We start from the raw sequence: 25,316 nt of genomic DNA, 5'->3' as shown, positions 1-25,316 counted from the left end.
CCTTACCACTGAATCATCTATAGAAGAGATCTGATTGTGGCTCATATCCACGGTGGTCAGGGCGCTCCACTTTGGGACCACAGCTGTAATAGGACAATCTGAAGATGTGCCTTCTGCCACCCAATGATCAAACTCAAGAGCTTCTGGCACCAAGATGTCCTGAAATAAGCCAAAAATTGTCTGCTTTAGAAACTTTTACCCTACAAAACGGCTTCTTTCACACAAAGTGTACTTTAAAACATACGTTCAATTAGTGTGTAGTGATGTATGTATGTATGTGAAGGACGAAGTTATATAAGACACTCTCTTTTAGTCCTGCTAGATCATGGGATTTGCAGCTGGACAACGAGAAAAGATGCGCCAGGATATGGTTCATTTTTCCCTGCATATGATCCTATATGTGTTTTTCAGTGCGTATACCTGCGTATGTCATGTGCGGAAAAAAAACGCAAAACGTGAAAACCACCTAGAATGATGATGTTCTTGTTTTTTATTTTATTTCCTAGCAACATGCATGAAAAATGCAACTGCTATGCTGGTACTTGTGTTGGCATTGCGTATCATACGCACCTATAGAGAATGGGGCTCTTATACATGTAATTCACGATAAAATAGAGTATTCTGCAATTTATTTCTCTTGGGTATGTGTATGGGCATACAGTGTCCACACGCCGGTGTGCTGGAAGAATGAAAGTCCATCGACTTCCATTGTTTTCATTCACTGCTTATCACGTGCCCATGCAACACATGCGTGATACGCCGTGAAAAACTGCCCGTAGACATTGGTGCTTATACGGGGTGAAAATACGCCCGTGTGAATGAGCCCTTAGGCCAGGCTTACATGATCATGTGGAAAAATGCTGAAAAAAAAAATTGCAACGTTTTACATAAGGAACTGCGTATCTATGCGCATTGTTGCGTTTTTTGCTTACGTATGCTGACCTGCATCTGCTTCCCATTTGCTTTTTTTTTTACGCGCATAACATCCGCAATAAATATACGCAAGTGTGAGCGGAACAATAAAAATTAATGGACTTTCTTTGACGCCATTCACTGCATATTATGTGTGTGTATATTGTACGGCAAAGTATAGAAGAGCAGCACTCCGGGGGTTCAAATCAAAGATTATACCTTTATTATGCCCACAACAACGTTTCAACCCTCATACCGAGGGTCTTTATCAAGTTCTAAATAACATACACAGACTCCAACATTAAATAGCACCTAAAACTCCACCTCCACCAATCATAGACAACATAACACAAGTCAATTAAAATAGATCACACATCATTGGGTGAGTTAGTATAGACTCGCAGGTACAACATATAAAGTTAATTAACTACATGCTAGACGTGTCATACCTACCGCTGCATCCTGGTTGCTGCCAGTGTTGTCGCACACTGCTGACGTATACTATTCCACAAGATCTCAATGCAGATCTCGCGGGACCAGCAAGACATTCCACACGCTGTCCCATCGATCTACTAACTACTTCAAGTGCTGGCGCACGCGCGAGATTTCGTTATGGATGTATATTGTACGCATATTCCGTTCTTGTGAGCCCGGCTGAAGGCCCATTTAGACACGATTATCGCTCAAAAGCCATCTTTTGAGTGATAACCGTTGTGTCTAACTGCACTGTGCAGTTTTCGTTAAGCCGTCGCTCATCGTTGTCTTTCAGCAAACTGAAACACAACAATGAGCCTTATCAGGAATTCACAGCGGGATACAGCTGATACTATTGTTTCAGTTGTATCCCGCTCTCTGAACACAAGTGCGTTATGAAGAATACAGCGGTCCAGCTGTGTTCTGCATACCCCGCTCGGAGCAATCAGCTGTATAACAGCCGGGCGCTCCGTGCAGAGAACAGCTGGATACAGAAGAGAAGTGGCCCCGCTTGTTTCCTGCATTTCCCCCTCGGAGCGCAAAGTGATTGCTCAACGTTTGAGCAGTTTGCAATTAAAAGAAGTTACGCAAGACAGGAAAATAAATCACTGCCCTAAACTGTAACAACAGATGAAGCAATAGCATGTGCAGACATAACACATCAGTCATTGAGAGGAGCACCTTTAATGAGGATGTTGAGTACTGCAGGGTCATGGTAGCCAGTGTCTTCTTGCAAGAGGTGAATCCCTTGATAAGTTTGGCATCAGAATGGCAGATCTGAAAAACATTAATGGGTGTGATAAGCTATGGCTCTGTTTACTGAAAACAATGGCGCTTCCTGGAGGGGAGCATTCATTATCTCTGCTGACTACATGAAACAGAGTGCAGCTATGGGGAATTCTGTGACCGTCAGCTGCTTCATGTGATAGATCAGCTTTTACTGGAACACTATCAGCATTCACAAGGCTGACGGCAAGAACTGGGAAATGCTGTCTGAGGCAAACGGAAAAACAAAACAAAAAAAAAGATGAAAAATAAAATATTAGAAAGGTTATGGAAAGTTTATCTGCTGTATATAAGTTTTATATATAAACACTCTAACCTGTAAAAGCATCTTAGACAGAGAGCACTAGGCTAAGGCCGGCTGCACACCAACGGATTTGCATCCGCCCCGCAGATCCGCCATAGATCCGAATAAACATTTGCAAAATAAAATCTGTACCGCGCATGTCCGACGGCTCGCCGCAGCCATCCGCAGTACAGAGAATGAAGACGACGACAGGTATGCGGGGGTCGCCGACCAGGGTCAGAGACGTATTCCGCTGCGGGCTCATGCATGCGGAATCCAGCACTGCCGTTTGCAGGCAGCCTTAGTGGCAGCAAGAAACACCTGTAGTGATCATTAAAAAGGAACTGATCAACAGGGTAGGCTGCCTACCTCCACAACCGCATCCCCGCTGACTCCAATGCAGTCTTTAGTTTTATTCTGGTCAGCACCAGCTCCCATTACATACAGAGTCCTATACTAGTCTTATGTCACGTTGGTGATGTCAATGGTTTACGTCATATTTGATTGACACCACTCACTTGACAGTACATTAGTGTGCGGGCAATCAGGAAAGGGACTTAAGAGAGTCAGCAGTAAAGTGGCTGTAAAGGTATGCAGCCCTCCTTAATCAAGCAGATTAAGAAAGGTCCTCCTTGACACCTTAAGGACCAAGCACTGTTAATTTATGGTGCTTTAGGCACCATGGGCTACAAAATCGCACGATTTTGTAGCGATGCGACAGTGCTACAAATCGCATGTATGTAGAGCCCATGCTTTCTTTCCTATGAGTTCTTCCACATAAGCGATGTTTTGTAGCCTGCGACATTTTGAGACTACAAAATCGAAGCATGCTCTAAACAGCTGCGATTTTTCTGTAGCCCATGTTTCCCTATGAAGCCTTCCTTTCAGTTGCATCACATTGCACAAAAACGTGGTTTTCGTGCGGCGTGATGCAACTTTTACAGTAGAACATCCTACTGTAAAAACCCTAAGCTAAGCCCTAGCTGCATAAAAAAAATAATAAAATACATTGTCCAAGAGGTGCTGTCATCTCTGACGAGTCTTCTCCCGTGAAGCTCCCCTGCACTTGCTTGAAGTCTTCTGCCAGCCCTTCCTAGATTGGAAGATCAAAATCCCTTCCTCCAGGAAGGGCTGGCTTTGATTGGTTCACGAACGCCGTGGCAGAACCAATCAGAGCCAGCGCTCGATGAACCAATCACAGCCATTCAATGAATGGCTGTGATTGGTTCATCAAGCGCCACCTCTGATTTGGGATGATTTAGTGATCCTGCACGGAGCAGGGAGTTGGACCCGATGACCCTGGAGGTCCCTTCCAACTCTACAATTCTAGGATTAAAAGTTCTTAGTGACGAATACATTACTCCTGCTCAACAGATCAGGTCCGCACCAAACATTTATGCTTGTACAAGACACTAGTGTTCCACTTAAAATATTGATGTTGGGTTAAGTAATTCTTAAACTGCTATTGGTTGCTGAGGATCATGACTGTCTGAGAAGGGAGATTAATATACTGTATTGGAAATAACAATGCGCTGTGAATGGAGCCGCAGCGCAGATGCATAAACACCGCTCCATTCAAGCGAGATACCCCAGTTTAGTGATTGGTGGGCCCCCAGACATCATATCCTGTGCAGAGCTGATAAGTGTTTTTCTTGGGCCAACCCCTCCAATGTGAAGGAACAGCATGAAGAAACACAACAGTGAGCATTATTAGCTGTGGCATTACCTACCTCTACCTGACAAAGTGACTTAAATACACAGAGATCATACGAAAGTAAATGTTCTTGTATGTTACTTGTTCCTACAGGACCTCGAGTGCCGCTGATCTGCGGAGGAACACCAGAAAACAACAGAAAGTAAAAAAAAAAAAAGTTTGGTTTAGTTCAAGTAAATTATGAGACGAAATGCGACTATACAGTTCAAAGTAAATCAAGAGACTGAAGTTGGCAGACTAGTTTCTCGCACATCTCACTGCACCTTTATAGGGTTTACCTTTAAATACTTGAGTCTACAAGTAAAGTCGAGTATATGTCCTAGGTCGGTTTTGGCATCCCCATTGATGCATGTTGGTTTGGCGTGCCGCAGTAACTGTGTTATTGCATATAGCTGAAGAGGCCTCATATGAAATACTTCCCCTGCTACAAGTAACTGCTCACCTTGAAGAAAGTCAAATAAAAGGTAATGTAAGCTGATTTTATAATACTCGTCAAACCACAATATTGAACTATATCGTACACATATGCTCCTCCGCTAGTCTTCCCAAATTTCTCCAAACTGTTGACACAGTGTTTGTAATACTGCAATTTCATAGTCACCAACTGTAGGTGCACCAGCGCATGTACAATTATTCCTTGTGAGCTGGGGCCCTGAAACTACAACTATGAGGGTGCCCTATCAACTGCATTTATTTTCAGGGGATGTCTTATTGTGACGCAGGTAAGCAGAGTCACTTACCAGGCAGGCTCGGTCCAGGTCCTTGCCGCTGTTCACCAGAGCCCCAGAGCGGTTCCCGCAGTTCTCGGCCGCCCGCACAGGATCACTTGCTGGTTACCGGATTTATAAATCCCGCCTCCACTAAGTGATTGCTGCAGTTGTCAACGCAGCCCTTGAAGAACCAATCAGAGCCATCGCTTTGTGGAGGTGGGATTTATGAATCCCGTAACCAGGAAGTGATCCTGTGTCGGCGGCTGAGGACTGTGGGAACTGCGCCGAGGCTCTAGAGAGCAGCAGGAAGGACCTGGACTGAACCTGCTGGGCAAGTGACTCTGCTGAGCTGCATAAAAAGTGCTATAAAAATGAAGCAAACTGCGCTTTTACAGCCCTTTTCACACACCCAATTCGTTCCTATTGACTTTTTTTATGAACTGTAACTAGGGTTTATTTTCTGGGTAGGGCTTGTATTTCAAGCGTCCCCAGAAAATCCTGAAAAATCAGGCTAGGTTTTATTTTCGGAGAAACACAGTATTTGCAATAGGGAATCAGATACATAAGATGGTAAAGCCGAAGAATACAGAGTGGTTTTGGTTCTGGGACAACTTATTTTATTCCTCATGTTTTCTATCACCTCTGCTTGATGTTAGAGAATAGAAATATTCCTGCTTACGGTTTGTATCCAGTTTCAGTGCAGCCTGGACCACATTTTCGATCATTGCTACCAACACTAATACGTATCATTGTAGCAAAGTCTCAGTTGTAACTAAAACCTGCTGCATGTAGATTCTCAGTCACTGGATGCAAACAAGAATGTTCCCATTTAGTTACAGGAAATGGAAATCTGGAGAACGATAAAGAATTGTAGCATAAAGCCTATTAAGAAGCTGTGGTTAGAAAATGACTCAGCGTCATCTACAAGTAACTGGAAATACTTTTAACCCCTTCAGTGGCGGGTTTCCTACCACCCTGTCGTGCCCACCAGAGCAATTTTTTTAAATGGGCCAATCATTTAATTTCAACTAGTTTTCCAGTCGCGTTCCAAGAGCCATAACTTTTTCATTTTTCCATTGACTCAGCCATACGAGGGCTTGTTTTTTGCGGGACAAGTTGTACTTTTTGATGGCACCATTTTTGGGTATATATAATGTATTGCACAACTTTTGTAAAAAAATTTGTAGGGAGATTGGGGAAAAAAAAAGAAATTCTGCCATTTGTTTTTTGGATTTCATTTTTACGGCGTTCAGCGTGCAGAATAATGAATGTGATAACATTATTCTCTGAGTCAGCACGATTCCGGTGATACCAAGTTTATACAGGTTTTTATGTTTTGCTATTTTTGTACATTTAGTACATTTTGTTTCTTAAAGGTTTGCTTTTGTGTCGCCGCATTCCAAGAGCCGTATTAATTTTATGTTTCCATTGCCTGTTTATTGTGGGATGAACTCCAGTCTTCATTTATCTAATTTTTAGGAACATGTCAAATTTTTATTCCATTTTTTCCAGTGGCAAGATTAACAAAATCTGTAATTCTGGCATGTTTTTTTATTTTTAGTTTTCACTGCATTCTCTAAGCAGTATAAATAATGTATTAAAGTAATTCTACAGGCCGGTACGATTATGCCAATACCAAATTGTAATCGTTTTTTTTGTTTTTAGCTACTTTTTCACAGTTTAAAAATATATATTATTTTTTTTAATCGCTGCATTCAAAGACCCCTAGCATTTTAATATTTTTTTTTTTTTATCAGCGGCGCTGTGTAAGGGTTTTTATTTTGCGGGAAAAGCTGTACTTTTTTATTAGTACCATTTATTGATCTATGCAGAATTTTGATTACTTTCTATTCCATTTTTTGTATGGTGAGATAGGCTACAACTAGCTATTTTTGCCATGTATTAATTTTTTCCCCCCATGCTGTGCACCCTGCAGAATAACTTCCTGCTTCAGGCCGTACACTTACATCCTGCAGAGTCGGGGTATGTATAAAGAGAGATCGCGGCGTAACCTCGCTTAACACAGCATGGGCATCAGCTGTTTATTACAGCTGACACACGCGGGGTATAACTGCAATTGTACAGTATTACGTCATACTGCAGGAGCGATCAAAGCATCGCTAGTTGTAGTCCCCCAGGGGATATTGAAAAAAAAAAAAAAATAAGATCAATAAACTTTTTATTTATTTATTTATTTTTACAATTAAGGGCGCCCACCCACTGGCGTTTTTTTTCACTGCGAAATTCGCAGGTTTTTTTTTCTGCAGGGGGTCTATGGGACTTGTAATGTAAAAATCGCAATCGCGCAAAATCGCGATTTACCGCGATATCGCGATTTTGCGCGATCACGATTTTAGCTTTGCATGTCCCATAGCCCAAAGACCCCTGCAGAAGAAAAAAAAACGCTGCGAATTTCGCAGTAAAAAAAACGCTAGTGGGTGGGCACCCTAAATAAAAAATAAAAGTTTTAAATCCCCCCCCCCCCCCTTTGCCATATCTATAATAAAAAAATCTAAATCATAAAAGAAAAATACAGATTTGGTATCGCTGCATCCGTAAAAGTCCGATCTATCAAAGTAGTGCATTATTTACCACACACAGTGAACGTAGTCCGAAAAAAAAAAAAAAGAACGCCGAAAATGCACTTTCAGTTACCGTCTCCCAGAAAAAAGCGATCAAAAAGTTGTATGTATGTAACGTAAACTACAGGACATTCCACCAAAAATGAGCCCTTGCTCAACTATGTCGACGAAAAATAAAATTATTGCGCGCACAAGATGCAGCAGAAAATAATTTTTAAAAAAATTAAACGTCTGAAAAAAATACAAGTACTACAGCAAAAAGAAAAATTATACAAGTTCGGTATCGTAGTAATCATACGGACCCATAGACTAAAGTTATCATGTAATTTTTGTTGCAGTTTGTGAGCCATAGAAACAAAACGCACTGAAAGATGGCGGAATGTGTTTTTTTTTTTTCATTTTACTCCACTTAGAATTTTGTAAAAACTTTTCAGTACATTATATGCTACATTAAATAGCACCATTAAAAAATACGACTCGTCCCGCAAAAAACAAGCCTTCATACAGCGACGTCGATGGATAAATAAAGGGGTTCTGATTTTTTAAAAGGGGGTGGGGCGGGGGTAAGGAAAAAAACAAAATGGGGAAAAAAAAGGGGCCACGTTATTAAGGGGTTAAATAATGTACTAACTTTGTTCTCTGGGTCATTACGAAAACAGGGATACCACATGTGTAATTTTGTTTTAAATTTTTTACAAAGTAAAGAAAGGTGTTTTTATTTTTTTATTACTTTTTTACTTTCTAAAATTTTTTTGTCCATTTAGGGGACTTCCACAGAGACCCATCAGGATCCCCTGATCACATTGCGGGGATTGGATGGTCAGCCCTTTTCATGCTGCGGTCATATAGACAGCGGCATGTAAAGGGTTAAACAGCAGAGATCAGAGGTTTTCTCCATTCTCTGTTGTGGAAGAGCTGGTGCCCGGCTATCCTCTGACATCTCTCTGCCACAGGGATCATAGGCCGGCTTCTGACAAGCCAATGGTCTCCATGGTAACCTGTAAACAAAGCAGTGCAGGAGTTAAAAAAAACAAGTGGGAAGTTGTCGGCAGATCGCTCATATCTTTCTGCTTCTTTTTTTAAAGTCCTGCACTGTTCTCTGTTGAACTGTGCAGGCAGAGCACAACGCCACAGCTTATGGCATTGTGCTCTGCAGGTACCATAGTGAAACACATCCCAGAAATCTTCCAGGCTACATCACTATGGGCAGTGGAGCTCCTCCCGGAAAATTTCCAGGTGTGCCACTCAAGGGGTTATACTAGAACTCTGAAAAAGAACTTCGGCAGAAGTTACAGTAATATTTCCAACATATTTTAGTGGAAACGATCAATACCCAGGAAGAGGAAGCTGAATAGAATAAAACTTTTCCTGCCAACCCATTACCAGGCCGCTCTCACTATCTTATAGGAAGACTTTCATTTTTAGAAAACAGACTGCGATAGGATGATTGTGCCAAGAACACGACCCCTGCCTGTCTGTCTGTCCCATTATGGCATACAAAGCGCCATAGAGCAGGGTGCCCAACTTTGGAACCCTCTTTAAGCCCCACAATGGGGGCATCTTGGCGAGATTCATGATACTGCAGCAGTTGCAGGGAAAATGTGTAGCGGTATGCGGCTTCCACTGACAAAAATCAGCAGATTGCCAGGAGTGTTGATGGCGAAACCCGGGGCGATCAACTGTTCATTCTAGGCCCCGCATTCTAGTAGAGTCTTAAAGGGGTTGTCCCGCGCCGAAACAGGGTTTTTTTTTTTTCAACCCCCCCCCCCCCCCCCCCCCCCGTTCGGCGCGAGACAACCCCGATGCAGAGACTTAAAAAAAAACCAGCACAGCGCTTACCTGAATCCCCGCGCTCCGGTGACTTCTATACTTACCGGTGAAGATGGCCGCCGGGATCTTCTTCCTCCGTGGACCGCAGCTCTTCTGTGCGGTCTATTGCCGATTCCAGCCTCCTGATTGGCTGGAATCGGCACGTGACGGGGCGGAGCTACACGGGGCCGGCATCCTGCACGAGAGGCTCCATTGAAGAAAGCAGAAGACCCGGACTGCGCAAGCGCGGCTAATTTGGCCATCGGAGGCCGAAAATTAGTCGGCACCATGGAGACGAGGACGCCAGCAACGGAGCAGGTAAGTATAAAACTTTTGATAACTTCTGTATGGCTCATAATTAATGCACAATGTACATTACAAAGTGCATTAATATGGCCATACAGAAGTGTATAGACCCACTTGCTGCCGCGGGACAACCCCTTTAAGGACAAGGCCCTTTTTTTTTTCATTTTTGTTTTTTCCTCCGCCCTTTTAAAAAATAATAACTCTTATTTATTTATCGATGTAAGTGTCTGAGGGCTTGTTTTTTGCGGGATGAGTTTTATGTTCCAATGGTGCTATATAATGTACCATATAATGTATTCTAAAACTCTTAAGTTCTAAGTGGAGTGAAATGGGTAATACAATTACTGCGATACAAAATTTAGCTCTTTTTTTTTTTTTTTTGCTGTACTACTTTTAAAATATAAATATCTTTGGAAAAAAAATAAAATAACTTTCTGCCGCCATAACTTTTAAATTTTTCGGTCTACATAGTTGTGCGAGGGCTCGTTTTTTGCGGGACGTCCTGTAGTTTCTATTGGTGCCATTTTGGAGGACATTTTTTCTTGGAGATGGAGAGACCAAAAAAAAGGCACAATCCTTATGCCTTTTTTTTTCTGGCAGCACTCACCATGCTGGGTGAGTAATGCGTTACCTTGATAGACTGGATTTTTATGGATGATGCGACACCAAATAGGTTTTGGGAATTTTTTATTATTAATATGGCAAAATGGTGTGTGTGTGTAACTTTTTAAAACTGATCTTTACATTTTTTTTTAGTCCCCATAGCGGTCAAGAACGTGTGATGGTTTGATTGTTCCAGTAGTATGACGTAAAAGCATCGTATTACACTATCCTACGATCTGACAGGCAGTTTATCAATCCACACCTTGATGGGCAATCTGCAATGGCAGCCCTAGGGGCACTAAGAAGGCTGCAGGCTGCCATGGCAACCCGATATTGATCAGGGCATTTAAATGCTGCTATCAGAATTGACAAACTCCCCTCCATACAAACCTCGAACCTCCATGACGTAAATGTACGTCCTGGAGCTTTACGGGGTTAAAGAGACTTCATATTCTTGGTTACATTCCATTATACTTCGCAATCTATCGTATTTAAAACCTTGGGATACAATTTTGTATCAAAGAATGGGACCCTCAGATACAAGATCCTGGTTAACAGTCCCTCCCCAGCTCTTAAAGGTGTTTTCCGGGCAAAAACCATGGATGACCTATACTCAGGATAAGCCATAAATAGTTAAATTGATGGAGACCTGCTGCTTGAGATCTCCAGCGATGAGCTGATCGCCCAGCCTGCTGTCAGTGCAGCGGGCCAGACGTGCGTCATAGGAGACAGGAACAGAAGTGCGCTAGCTGGCATCACTTCCATTGAAGTCAATGAGTCAATGGAAACTGAAGCGACTGTTACACTTCTGCATCTGCAGTGTCCGAGCTGGAGGTGCGCCGTTGCGTAGACCACTGGGATGTTCTCCAGAGGATTGTCCCAGGTGTCACTATGATCTCCCCCTGACAATGATGCAAAAATAGAACAGGCAAAATGTAGATGGAGGCAATAAATCTCTACAGGTGTTGTCACGTGACGCCAGTTCCTTTTTTTCCCATTGATAATTACTTGTTGGCAATTAATAGAGTCCATACACAAAGTTAACTTTCAAAACCAGAGGTATATGGTTTACTTGACTTATGGAATCCAACCTTGATTTTTCAAGGATACAGCAAGATTACAGTTCAGACACAACACTTCTAGCAAATGTCTTTCAGATTTATCTCTATTACACACACTCTCACAATCCTTCTAGGAGGCACTTTTCCTTCCCGTTACTTGGTGCCTTCAGTCTAAATTATCTGATTTGACCATCCCTGGAGGTACTCTCTTGACATGGCGTTCTCCTCAACTCTCCTGTCTCTTTCCTTTGGTGTTCAGCTACACTTCTCAGCTGGTACCATGCTTTTGCTTTCAGTTTTAGTCCTGTTGCTAGTATGTCTCATTCACGGCTCTGTGAGAGCAGAAGCATAAGTCCACTTCACCCTCATGCGGATACGTCCTCCTCCACTGACTACATCTCGGCATTCCTTTCTCCCTGACTAACTCTGCTTCCTCCCTCCTCGCCAGACTAAATACAAATCATAGGTTACAGGGGGTGGAGAGGAAAGGGCAACAAGATAGTTTTATTAGCACACACATAAGACATATATTCACAAAACAGTTCACGTGAGACAGACATACACCTACCCTAAAGACAACCCAACTCCAGGCCACTACACTTCCATCTCCGGTGTCAGAGGCGGATGTGCCGAAAGTGTAATAGCCAGCTTTAGCTCCAATTGGGACTGAAACCAGCTGGGGAACCTCTGCTCCCATCCTCTATGATGTAAATCTGGCCCGCTGCACTGATAGCGGACCAGGCGATCATCTCATTCCCGGAGATTACGAGCGGTGGGTCCCTGCCGATTAACTATTGATGACTAATCTTGATAGGTCATCAATTGTTTTTGCCCAGAAAACCACTTTAAACATGTATATGAGCATTTACAAACAAATTCATGGTCATTTTTAAGCTGGCCACGATCAGCCAATAAGTCCTCCATCAGACTGTTTGTATAAACGTCTTAAATCAGCACCCTGGCAGACTAAACTGGACGATATGGCAGTGGTTTGTGCTTGGCCTGGGATATAAGAATATAGATTACTAGCGATCAGTTTGTCATGGCAGCTCCAAAAATAAAAGGAGCGTTTCTGTGAGAAAAATGTATGCCGGAGATTTCCTGTTAGGCCGGGCTCACACAAACGGGGCGGATACCGCATGCGAAAATCCACAGCAGAAGACCTGTGAATGATGACAGAAACGAACTGCATATGGTCACGTATGCGGTCGGTTTTCAATGTGGATGTACACGTATGGACAGCGTGGAAGAAAACTGGCAAGCAGGGAATGACATCACACAGTAGCCCAACATCGCGCAGGTCACTTGGGCGCTCTTGCTTCTTTTATTTTATTTCTATCTGGTCTCCTAGCAACTTGCGAGCGATTTTGTATCCGTACAAAATGTTAATTGCATATGCATTGCGGATCTAACGCATCCATAGAGATCAATGGAGCGGATACATGCAGAATCCGTGGAAAAATAGACCATGCTGCTCACAGAATCTAAAATTCCTACCTGCAAATGTGAACACAACTTTGAAAGCCCATGACTTTCAGTGCCTGCGTTTTACTGCGTGTCATCAGTGCGGACGGCGATTGTGGAATCTGCAACTCAAATCCAGTGGTGCGAGCCTGGCCATTACATTGCGAACCTCCTATAATTGTATTGCATATAGGCGGTCATGCACAGTACAGGTTATTTTGTTTATCTGTATTTCCCACATCCCATATGTAATGGAGGCCGTCCACGTGGATTTTGCGGCAAAATAGAGCATGCTGTAATTTTTCTTTTGCTTGTGGTATACGCAATTAGTATCAGCGAGTGGAAGTGGAAAACTGAAAGTGCATGCCTTTTAATGCCTGTGTTCACACGGATGGCGATCATGAAATCTGCAATACAAATCCGCCAGTGTGAGCCCGGCCTTAATCAGAGTAAACGCTACCAAGGACACAAGCCACCTCTATACAAGTCTCAGCTCTAAATTTGCAGGTAACAGGCTGCAGTGATAACATTAGCCAATGTGGTGCATCACTAAACTGATAGGAGATATCTTAGGCTACGTTCACACGGGGCGGAAATCTAGCGGAATGTCCGCAGAGGGACCGCATGGAAATTTTACAAGATTTCCGCAGCTGAAGTCCTGTGGGTTTTCGGGGGCCGGTTTTGAAAGCAGTTTGAAGCCAATGGAAGCTGTCCAATCCGCGGCTGTTCCGCAATGACATTGCGGAAAGGTCGCTGATTCCGCATCATCGCCTAGCAGACGGGCGCTGCTGCAAGGGCCGCATTCCACATGTGGAATCCGGCTCTGCCATGTGCAGGTGGTCTAATACTGCTGCATTATCGGTGTACGCGGCATCCAATATCCTGCTGTGGAGAATTACTGAATAATAGTCTCTTGCTGGAAGGACGCCATATGAACAATATGGGCCAGCTTCTCGCCAATCCATGGAACTAACACTCTTTGGAGGATAATTCGGCATTAAAAGTTTTTGCATGACTTTTAGTCAGTTACTCGTCTGAATATAAATACCTTCTCGTCAGCTTAGTAAATCTAAAATTACCGTTATGAAAAAGCTCCTCGGCCAGAACAGCAGCAATTCCATGGATTTCCTGAAAAGCACAAAAGAGCTTTTATTACAGACAAGGCACAAGACATTCACGCGGCTGTGACATCAGACGGCTGATACAGAGAAGCATCAGTGCTACAGATGAGAACACATTATCTACCCCGGACACGAGATTACAGCAGAATACTTGATTAACAACAGAGAAACACATCTGCAACTCATTAGACTAATTAGCTATTTCAACTGGTGCGCCTTTGTTTGCCGGACGCAAATGAACATGCCTTGTTGGTGGAAAAAGTACTGCAAAATACGCTGAAGTGGGCGCAAGAATATATTATTCGGTCTGCAAATACGTGTAAAGGGGGCCTAATAGGTAGACAGCTGCCAATCAGTGGCTGCAGGAAGGGGTGCGCAGGGCTGGCCACACCTCATGAGTATTGAGCACCCGTCCTCTATGTGTTGCTGCTACTAAGGCCTCGTTCACACGAGCGTTTCTATTAGAACCAATGGTTTTCGATAGAAGCGTTCACATAAAGGAATTGTAGATGCGCTAAATATTCGCACCTAACAAAGATAAGACATGTGACTGCAAAGCTTGTATCTAAGGTTCGTGGTGCAAGAAAAGATAGGACCTGACCTATCTTTGGTGCGTGTTTTCCATAGACTCCTATGGGAGCAGGATAACACGTACCTCACACCTCCGATCGTGTGAATGGGCTAATTAAAATAGCTGGAAATCACGCGATCTTTAGTGCAGTATAGCCGAGATCTATACTGCGCTAAAAAAACGCTCATCTGAACGAGGCCTAATAAAGTGTTTCTCCCAAACTAGTGCACAGATACAGAGTGGCCGTATCACTGCCATCAGCGTGCCTATGGCTGTCCTACATTATATCGTACCACTGAAAAATACATCCTACAAAAAACAAGTCCAGAAAAAAAAATTATGACTTTGGGGAGGAGACTACAAAAATGAGAAAATAAAAAATGGCCGCATCTTTAAGGTGTTAAAGAAGAGCTCTGGCATGGACAAATCAATTCCCCCGCTGAATGTGCGCAGCCACCTTGTTGCCAGGGAAAGGGATCGGCCCCTTGTCCTCGGAGCTCAAGAAAGTCTGAGGATATATCATTCTCTGGTGGGAAAATGCCCATCCTACATGATTCTCCAAAACTGGGGGAGAAAACGCTGAGAAGAAACGCTAATTTTGTCAAGTAAGAAAGTGTTTTTCTCTGTAAGGCATATTTCTGTATACAGCCGGGCACTTAGACTGGGCGCATCGTAGACACCAGCGACACACCGGCCAATGGGGAGCCACTTGGAATGAACTTACGTATAAGTGAAAGTGCAGGAAATGGGATAAAGCTTTAGGTACGTTGACCGGAAACATTGCGAGTAGCGCTTGTAGGTAGACCTCCAGGTCCTTCTGCCGTCTCTCCACCAGGCTTTTGGAGTTCTTTCCGATAATCTTTTTTGGAGGCAATAAACTTCGCTCTATTTTGTTCTCCGTTGTAAGCTAAAACCCAAACAGACCAAGTATTAGAAGCCTCATGAGAGGCAGGGTACCAGGATTGGTCTGTTCTTCCGACATTATACAACCAGATTTCATTGCACTGGTTCAGTTATTGCAGTATATTATTACCCGGGAGCTGCTCACTGTTGGCAGCTATGGAGATCCATGAGTTGCAGAGTAAGAGGACTCGTATACAGCAAATCATTCATCCCCATATGGTTTGCATTCGCTGGCAGCACGCCCCTGAAATGTGTTGCCAAAGGGCGAGCATTTTTTTTGTCCATAAAAGCGATGTGATAGGCCAATAAACATACGTTTCCTCATTTATCAGCTGATCCCCTACATGGTTACACAGGCCAAGCGCTCCATTCCCACCAACGGCTCCTGTGAAAGGGCCTTGATGCATGGACAACTCTTCTAAGTAAACAAAACAAACAGGCCCGCCCAACCATGAGAGCCTTAAAGGGGTTGTCTCGTGCCGAAAGGTTTTTTTTTTTTTTTCATAGGCCCCCCGTTCGGCGCAGGACAACCCCAAAGGATGTGTTAAAAAAAAAAAAGTTTTATTACTTACCCGAATCCCCGCTCTGCGACATCTTCCTTCTTCTTCCTTCACCAAGATGGCCGCCGGGATCTTCACCCACGATGCACCGCAGGCTCTGTGCGGTCCATTGCCGATTCCAGCCTCCTGATTGGCTGGAATCGGCACACGTGACGGGGCGGAGCTACGAGGACCAGCTCTCCGGCACGAGCGGCCCCATTCACCAGGAAGAAGACCGCACAGCGCAAGCGCGTCTAAAAAAGCAAGAAGACATCAGAATTAGACGGATCCATGGCGACGAGGACACTAGCAACGGAGCAGGTAAGTGAATAACTTCTGTATGGCTCATATTTAATGCGCGCTGTATATTACAAAGTGCATTAATATGGCCATACAGAAGTGTATAACCCCACTTGCTGCCGCGAGACAAAAAGGGATTGTGAGGTTTCAAATTAAAAAAAACTTTTGAGCATGGGTTAATAAAAAGAAAAAGCATAGTTACCTGTCTTCGTCTTCCCAGGGAACCGCTAACTGGTTTCACCATCCCGTCCCCAGAAGTCAGGTGACCACAGAGGCCACAGCGTCACCCTCTCGAACTCCTGGCATCATTACCCACAGGATGTAAGCGCTAATATCAGGAGTTTGGAAGGTGTCAGTGTGGCCTCCAATTGGCCGCAGTGGTCACCTGACTTCCGGTGGCGACAGACAAGGCAGTAGAGCCAGTTATCTGTGCCCTGTGGGAGTGAAAACAGGACAGTATGCTTTATTTATTTTTTTAACTTATGCCCAATCGGTAAAGCTTTTTTAATTGAAGCCACACAACCCTTTTGAAAGGAGTCAGCCCACCAACTACATTCAGCACCTATCCACCGGACAGGTAATAACTGTATGATCAATAGGGGTCCGACCACTGGGCTATCCAGGGATCATGAGAATGGTGCCCCCCGATTCCCCTTAGTGAATAAAATGGCACGTGATCACCACTCCATTCACTGTCTATGGAGATAGCGGTACAATACATTCGGCTATCTGCATCAGCCCTCTAGACTATGAACGGAGCAGTGGCCACACCTGCGCATCACCGCTCTATTCACTAGAGGGAATGGAGGGGGGGGGGGGGGGGTGAGCCGTTCTCATGATGCCTGGGGGTTCCGGCGGTCACCCCTCCCTTTGAACAGGTAATAAAAGCATTAATAGGAAAACCCCTTCAGTGGGCGATCCGACGCTGTGGAAATGTTTACCATTAAATGGGATTAAAGCAAATCTCGTTCACATGTGGAGGAAACAACCACTGCGTATTTTCTGGCGTAACCGTACTTTAAGGCTACATTCATATGGGCGAGCATGATATCGGGCGAGACACCCAGCCCAATATCACGCTTGCCAACATGTATTTTAGCCGCGGATGTTAGCAGTTTTTTATGCAAAAACGCCTTGCATCACTTGAAACTTCGATCCTGCAGCGCTTGTTTTACACATTTTGGAGGATCGGAAAGTTGAAATCAATGGGAAAGATCACATCGCATGAGCATCGCACGGCACGTAAGGTGTTTGACTGTTCCATTGTAATACAATGGGCGACGCATTGAGAGGGAAGCAAAAAAAAATAAAATAGGACATACAGCTATTTTTTACCTCGCAGCATGGCTCATCTGTATGACTATTCAAAAGGATGGAGTTCATTTTTGCACAAGTTGTGTGCCTCTCGCAGCGCACAACAGTCGCATGAGAAAGTCTAGGTGAGTATAATTTTTTTTTTTACCTTTTTTTTTCTCTTATATTTCAAGCCCTTCCCCGAAAATCATCGCTGCGGGGGTTGCCTGCAATCCACTGCTCTTAACAGGGCCGCAGCAGCACCAACCCCATTGAAAGCAATGGGATAGCACCACGGACTTCTGGCAGGAGTCCGCGATGTACTCCTTATGTTTTCAATGAGCCGATGCTGCTGGCCCCATTGAAAACACAGAGAGATATCGCAGATTTTTGTCTCAGCGCTGCGAGACTTAAAGGGGTTGTCTCGCGAAGCAAGTGGGGTTATACACTTCTGTATGGCCATATTAATGCACTTTGTAATATACATCGTGCATTAAATATGAGCCATACAGAAGTTATTCACTTACCTTCCCTGCGCTGGCGTCCCCGTCTCCATGGCTCCGTCTAATTTCAGCGTCTAATCTCCCGATTAGACGCGCTTGCGCAGAAGGGTCTTCTCCCATCTGTTCGGTCCGGCACGAGCGGCATTCTGGCTCCGCCCCCGTCACATGTGCCGATTCCAGCCAATCAGGAGGCTGGAATCGGCACACGACGGGCGCGGAGCTACGCGATGATGCGTAGAAGGGGGCGGAGCCAAAACACCGCTGCTGCCAAAGAGACCCGAAGGCAGAAGATCCTTCTGCGCAAGCGCGTCTAATCGGGCGATTAGACGCTGAAGTTAGACGGAGCCATGGAGACGGGGACGCCAGTGCAGGGAAGGTAAGTGAATAACTTCTGTATGGCTCATATTTAATGCACGATGTATATTACAAAGTGCATTAATATGGCCATACAGAAGTGTATAACCCCACTTGCTTTCGCGAGACAACCCCTTTAAGAATAAAAATAGCAAATGAGTATGAAACCATTGAAAATGATTGGTTTCAAAATCATCGCTATTGCATCGTAAGAAAAAATATCAGTAGTGGGTAGGCACCCTAATAGTAAGTCTTTCTTAGGCTGGGCTCAAATGGGGGTCAAGCAGTGTTTTAAAGCTCTGGAGCCAGTGGTGACCCGGCGTACTGCCGCATATGGCGGTGAAATTGCACTGCGCATCTCACACACGCTGTCATGCGCAGGTCACCTGTTTTTTTTTTTACATACCTGCCCATAATGAACAATGGGCTCTATCTCATATATACATGCGGCAAAATAGAACATGCTGCGCTCTATTTTGCGTTTGCGTATTATGTAATTTCAACACACTAATGTGATCAGAACTGTATAAGGCTATGTAAGTGATTACCTGCGAGTTACCAGGTATCACACGGGTGAACAGCACACCAGTAGTACGCGGTAACCATACGCCTGTGTGAGCCCAGCCTCATATTATGTTTTTACATAGTCGGATCACATGGTATAAACGAGATGAGTGCAGCTGCCGTGCCATATGTGACCCTAATCAGAGCAGCAATTAGCAAATATTCCAAGTCTCCAAAACGGTTCTTGTCCCACATTCGTTCTTGACGGCTCATTTCATCCATGGAGGTGAGAAAGCAGAAATTTCCTCCAATGTAGTGGCCATATGGAGGAGACATATGTAGAGGGATGTCACTATAATAGAGGCTCGGAGAGGAATAGTCAATGTACTCACCTTCTCATGCAGGTCATAGAAGTCACTGTAACGATGCTTCACAGTCCAGTTATACACGCCGGTATACACTTCAATGATATACACCTGAGAGAGAGAAAGTTACTAAATAGTTGGTAAAGTTGAAAGAAAAATGCAGGGCCATCAAGTCCGACCTACAATCATACCGTGATGACCTATCAGGTTACGTCCGCACGACACGGAATTTGCTGTCCGCAGAAAATCCGCATCCAATTATGCTAACAAATTCTCACCATTTGATGTAGATTTTGGCGCGGATCCACAGCAGATTTCACCAACCGGATCTCTGGATGAATGTCCCATCTCAGGTATCCAGGCCCCTCATGGTTCCCTGAATCACCCATGACAATATCCTGCGGTAGAGACCTCTGTAGTCCCTATGATGGTGGGGAAGCCTTCCTTCCTCTACATCTGAGAACCCCAACCTTTTGTATCTCATGAACCACAGTCAACTCGGCACATCTAGTCAGGCTGAGAAAATTACGTTATACCAATCACGATGCCACTGTGAGACCACAGTATGGGGGCACAGATTGGTTTAGGAACAGCAAAGGCGTCCGACAGCGCTGCATCTGCTCACCCTTCTTGTCTAAAGGGGTTTTCCAGGGAGAATACTATGGATGATGTATCCTCAGGATAGGTCATCAATAGTTGATTGGCTGGGCTCTGCCGCTCGGGACCCTGACCGATCAGCTGCGCACGCTGACTGCGCTTCAATTACACAAGGGTCGGAGCGGAAGCCTGCAAGGTTGCGAGCGACTAAATGGCTAACAACAACATTCAAGTCAAAGATGGAGGAGAGAAATCTTTAGACTAGCACTACCCCACAGCTCTGCTACATCTCATCTTATGGAAGTGCAAGTGGTCGCCACGCAACTCACGAGTTACTGCAACACAAGAAATCAGAATAAGTGTTGCATCACCGGACATGTGATCTTCACACATGGAAAAAAATTGCACGCTGTTTCAGTAGTTAAAATAGTAAATAAAAACACATCACACTTGCGTGCAAATGGCGCGGCATACAAGTAGGATGTGATTTTTGTTTCATGTACCGCAGGAAATGAAGGGTGATTCTTGAACAAAGTTGGCCACGAATAGCACACACTGCAGCTTTTCAACCGCGCACTTTTGCTGCGAGTGAAAAATCACTCGTGTAACTCAACTCCTTGGAAGTAATTGGATCTTTTCACGTGTGATTTCTGTGCGTCTCGCAACACAAGGAATCGCGTTGGAAAGTCAGCCGCATAAATACGGCCCAACGTCTGCAACATGTCACTTCATGCTGCAGACTGTCCACAAAACCACGCAGCATCTACACCCTGTGTGAACGGACCCCGAGGGCTTGTTCTCACTGCTCTATGGATTTTTGGTCTATTTTTTACCGCATGTAAATATGTGTGTATTTAGTGCGCCGGGCGTTTTTTTTGGAGGGTGAATCTACTACGTTTTTTTTTTTTGGGTTTTTTTTTTTAACATGCATGAATACACGTGGAAATGCACATTTTTATGTGGTCATTGACTTTAACAAGCGATTTCAGACCGTGATACGGACCAAAATACAATATCCTGCGATTTTTTTAAAAATATGCATAAAAAACGTACATCTGAATTAGGCCATTTTCACACAGCTGAGAAAATCGCACAAGATTTGTGCGTCGTGAGCAGCACAAATATGAACCTGTTCTCTTGAATGGCGTCATACACGTAAGCAATTTTATCACGCATCACATGGAAAAAAAAAAAAAAAATCGCAGCATGTCCTATCCTTGGGCCTTCCCTCGAATCGACCATTATTTTCAATGTGGCCGCTGGCAGCATCGCACCGTATGCTAGGCCAGTGCGATACAATGTCTCCCATTGAAAACAATCGTTACTCCGAGGTGATGCGAAGCGGTTTCGATACAAAATGTCTCACACCTGTGGCAAAAATCACCTGTTGGCGAACGCAATATTGAGCCGTGATTCGCGGTCCAATACTGCACTCGCTCATGTGAAATTAGCCTTACTCCGATGCAAATCAATGGGCTCTATGCTGTCTATATGCGTACATAACAAATACGTGAATATGGACTGATTATACATTCGTGTGGAGGAGCTCTTATGCGCCATTTAAACGGGATGATTATCAAGCAAAATTCGTTCAAGTGAACAAAAATGCGCGATAATCGTCACGTCTAAATGCAATGCCGTCGTTCACCATCTGCCGCTTACGTTCAACCTGCTTAAAAATCATTGCTGGTTCGCCCGCTTCCCGCTGCGGCTAAACGCTCCCCGCTCCGTGTATACATAGAATGTGAAGCGCTGAAGATATTCAGCCTGTCTCAACAATGCGCATGAGCGCCAACAGCTGGCAGAGATGTCACCCGCTTGTGCGGACTGTTTATCTGACAATCGTCCCGTGTAAGGCCCGACTCACACGAACGGGTCGGACTTCGCATGGGTGAGGCCCAGCCGGTGACGCTGCGTACGGCACTAATCTGTATTGCGTACAACTATGGTGGCTCGCAGGCGGTTACGCACATTACAGGTTTTTGTGCTTGATTGCATTTCCTGCGCCACTATGTTAATTGCGTATGGGCAGCGGGTCAGATGCCTCCATTGACATCAATAGAAACCATCGGCGGTAAAATAGAGCATGCCAATAGTTTCCTTCAACTCGCGGAATATGCAATTCATATCTGCAAGTGTGAAGGGAAATTGGAAAAATTCTAACGGATCCTCCATGTTTACGCCATTTGCAGAATCTGCAATCCAAATCAGGTCGTGTGCGAGCGGACTAAATAAGCCCCTAGGCGGCCTCCACAAACACTTTGTAGCGCTTTTTGGGTGTTTGTAAAAACCAGCAAGAAGAATTTTGTGCGTTCCGTACAAGAATATTTTACACCACAGTTTTGTTTGTTTTTTTAAAAAAAGGTGTTCTCTAACGTTTATATGAAAATGCCTTAAAAAAAGAAAACACCACACATAGAAAAATGTGTTAAAAAATGTATTAAAAGTGAGGAAAAAATGCATTATTGGTAGTGTATTTTATAACTCCATATTGGCTAAAACACTTGTCTATTCTTTTAATTAAAATTAAATTTTAATAAAACCTGAAAAATGCACAAAAAAAAGTTGCATTTTTGCTGAAACCTTCAAAGAAAACCTCTTTTGTAGACTGATGTCATCATTTATTGCAGATTGGGCCATCAGGACGGTCAGATCGCGCCGACCTCCCTTTTATCAGCAATGACCTGCAGGCTTCAGGTCCCGGCTGTTGTAAAACTACAACTCCCAGCATGCCCTCACAGACTGCAACTAATGGGGATGCTGGGAGTTGTAGTTTTCCTCTAGACCACTACTCTATTAGCACCCCGTCTCGTCTGAAGGGTCCAGTCTACGTGCACGACAGCTACAACGATGTCGGGGCGGCCACTGACCGTGTAGTTGTCCACCAGCTCCGAGCCGATCACCTTCACCTCCCGCTGCTCCCCTCCGTCCTCCAGAAACCCTGCCATGTCCTCCATGGTCTGCAGCACGGACTGAGGGTACTCCCCGTTCCCTGGACTAGTCGCCGTCTTCGGGAGCCGCCATGTTTGTTTACGCGGCGACTCCAATTCAATAAACTTTATTGACACGTTCACAAAATAACAGAGAACTGAAAGGCAGCGCTTCTGCCAGGAGGGGTGTGCTGCATGTGTGGGGAGTGTGTCACTGGGACAGTAATGGCAGGTGTATGCTTAGACAGCTGTGTGGTCATGTATATTTAGGTGACTGATCCTGGGAGCATTTCACTATGGTAACCATACTTGTCAAAGGTTTCCTGGTTTACCATCAACGCAGCTGCCATATTAGCTCCGTGGCAGTGCCAATCACATGCAGCGCAGTGCCCGTATTACCCCTCAGCAGTGCCAGCCATGTAGTGCCCATAAGAGCCCCTTGGAAGCAGCTCATATCACAGAGCGGCACACCATTCTTAATCTCCCATGTTTCCCTATGGAGCCTCTTTATAGCTTCACAACGCACAAACTTGTGATTTTCGTGCGATGCGTTTTTAACATTAGAAAGTCCTGAGCGCGCCACAGTGATGCGAGATTATTCTAAAAAAAAAGCATCGCAGACGCTCAAAAATCGCAGGATCAAAGGCGCGATTCTGCCGCGATTTTCTCCTGGCAAAATCGTGATTGCTTATGTGAAACTAGCCTAAGGGTTTAACTGCTGGCCGGGCGGCAACCCACCCAGTCAAGTGTTTCCCTCACTCCATAGCTCTGTTACCAGAGACTCTAACCTCCCCCCGGCGTCTGCGCTGCATACAGGATGTGCAGGAGCGCAGACACCGGGGAGAGGTCCGACTCTGGTGACAGCTGCGGCCACTGGATCGGAGCTACGGAGTGAGATACTTGATGGTGTGGAGTTGCTGCCCGGTTGGAGTTGCTCACAACAGACGATTATATTTTACCAGCCATCAATGTGGCTGGTAAAAAAGAAATACCGGCACCGGGCTTTGGACTTAATTACCGAGCCCAAACAAATACCGCAGTGTATGCTTAGAGATGATAGGGCTGTGGAGTCGAAGGCGGTAGAAATGTACAAGCTCATCTTTAAAATAAAAGCATTAAGGGCTCTTACCCACTTGCGTTTTCGCTTCGTTTTTTTAAAGCGATTGTCAATGGGATTTTCTAATGTTAAAAACACATCGCAAGTTTGTGTTTTGTGATTTTTGTGTGATGCGTTTTTAACAATAGAAAGTCCCATTGACAATCGCGTTAAAAAAACGAAGCGAAAGCGCAAGTGGGTAAGAGCCCTTAATGCTTTTATTTTAAAGATGAGTTTGTACATTTCTACCGCCTTCGACTCCACAGCCCTATCATCTCTAAGCATACACTGCGGTATTTGTTTGGGCTCGGTAATTAAGTCCAAAGCCCGGTGCCGGTATTTCTGCGCTAAAGGCGTATTCCCACCTTGGTAAGTTATTACCTATCCACGGTGATTGCTGGGACACCCATCAATCGAGAGAAATTGCCCCTTATGTGTCCTGAATTTTGAACGTGCGCCACTACACCATTCACTCTGGGAACGGCCAGAAAGGAACACATTCCAGCACTCTGCCATCTCCGGCAGTCCCAGTCACTTCAGTGGGACCTTCAGAGATTGCTGAGCACTTCAACTTCGCTCTCTCTGGGGGTCCCACTGAAGTGAATGGCATTATGACGTGCATATGCGGCCACCGCTGTCAGACATTAGGGACTTACCGGGTGTGGTTTTTCTGGATTGGAGAGGTCCCAGTGGTTGACAAGTTATCCCCTAGCCTGTGCATAAGGTATAATTTGCCAAGATGGGAATACCTCTTTAATATTTACATACATATATCATAAGGATGAGGTTACATTTTTTAGGGTAGGAGACACAATTACTTTAACCATTTGTGTATACAATAAATCATCATTTTATGGACATGAAATCTAAGTCCAGCTCCCCGTCCATTGACTTTTTAGATCTAGCCATTTTAATTGATTCATCGGGTTCTATTCACACTGATATTTTTCAAAAAGACACCGACAAATAGCTTTTTGCAATGGGACAGTTGGCACCCTCATCTCCTTAAGGGCGAGCACCCACTGGCGTTTGCGTTTTCCGCGGGGAAAAAACGCAGCGTTTTCGCCGCGTTTCCCGCGATTTTTCCGCGCGGTTTTCGCGGCGTTTTCGCGGCTTTTCCATTAATTTCCATTGACTTTCATGGGTGCATTAGGAGAAAAATAAGGACACATATGCAACTGACAGTTCCTATGTTAAAAACGCAAACGCAACGCAAAAAAAACGCCAGTGGACAGGAACACATGTTATCTCTATGCCTGTGCAGGAAAAACGCAAAACGCAGGTAAAAAAACGCCAGTGGGTGCTCGCCCTAAAGGGGAATACCAATTGGCCAGTACCTGTGTGCGGAGATACAGCTTATCAACGTGAAAGGGGTCTTCCAGGGAGAATACTATTGGTGATGTATCCTCAGGGTAGGTCATCAATTGAATGGCTGGGTTCTATTGCTCAGGACCCAACCGATCAGCTGATTGTGAGCCCTCTGCGAGCGCCACAATTACGCAGGGGTCAGAGCAGAAGTCTCTGCTCCGACCTCTG

The 25,316-nt window shown here is 44.6% G+C and overlaps 1 protein-coding gene across 3 annotated transcripts in view; it reads right to left on the bottom strand.

Annotated features, from left to right (window-relative positions):
* The window catches only part of NISCH (nischarin), a 61,169-nt gene extending 38,357 nt beyond the window's left edge, over positions 1–22,812 (bottom strand). For all 3 annotated transcript variants that reach the window (XR_010791214.1, XM_066596316.1, XM_066596317.1), the window contains exons 1-8: positions 22,625–22,812; positions 19,185–19,268; positions 15,121–15,303; positions 13,784–13,832; positions 4,448–4,611; positions 4,186–4,281; positions 2,068–2,163; positions 7–159 (exon numbers count right to left, since the gene is read on the bottom strand). Coding sequence is in view for 2 of the 3 variants with exons in the window: in XM_066596316.1 (XP_066452413.1) it covers positions 7–159; positions 2,068–2,163; positions 4,186–4,281; positions 4,448–4,611; positions 13,784–13,832; positions 15,121–15,303; positions 19,185–19,268; positions 22,625–22,711 (912 nt within the window). In the remaining variant the exon portion in view is untranslated. The remainder of the gene's footprint in view (positions 1–6; positions 160–2,067; positions 2,164–4,185; positions 4,282–4,447; positions 4,612–13,783; positions 13,833–15,120; positions 15,304–19,184; positions 19,269–22,624) is intronic.
* Between the last annotated feature and the right edge of the window lie 2,504 nt (positions 22,813–25,316).

This window comes from Eleutherodactylus coqui, chromosome 3 (genome assembly GCF_035609145.1).
Source record: "Eleutherodactylus coqui strain aEleCoq1 chromosome 3, aEleCoq1.hap1, whole genome shotgun sequence".
In the NCBI taxonomy this organism is placed as follows: domain Eukaryota; kingdom Metazoa; phylum Chordata; class Amphibia; order Anura; family Eleutherodactylidae; genus Eleutherodactylus; species Eleutherodactylus coqui.
This window is presented reverse-complemented; position numbering and strand designations above follow the sequence as displayed.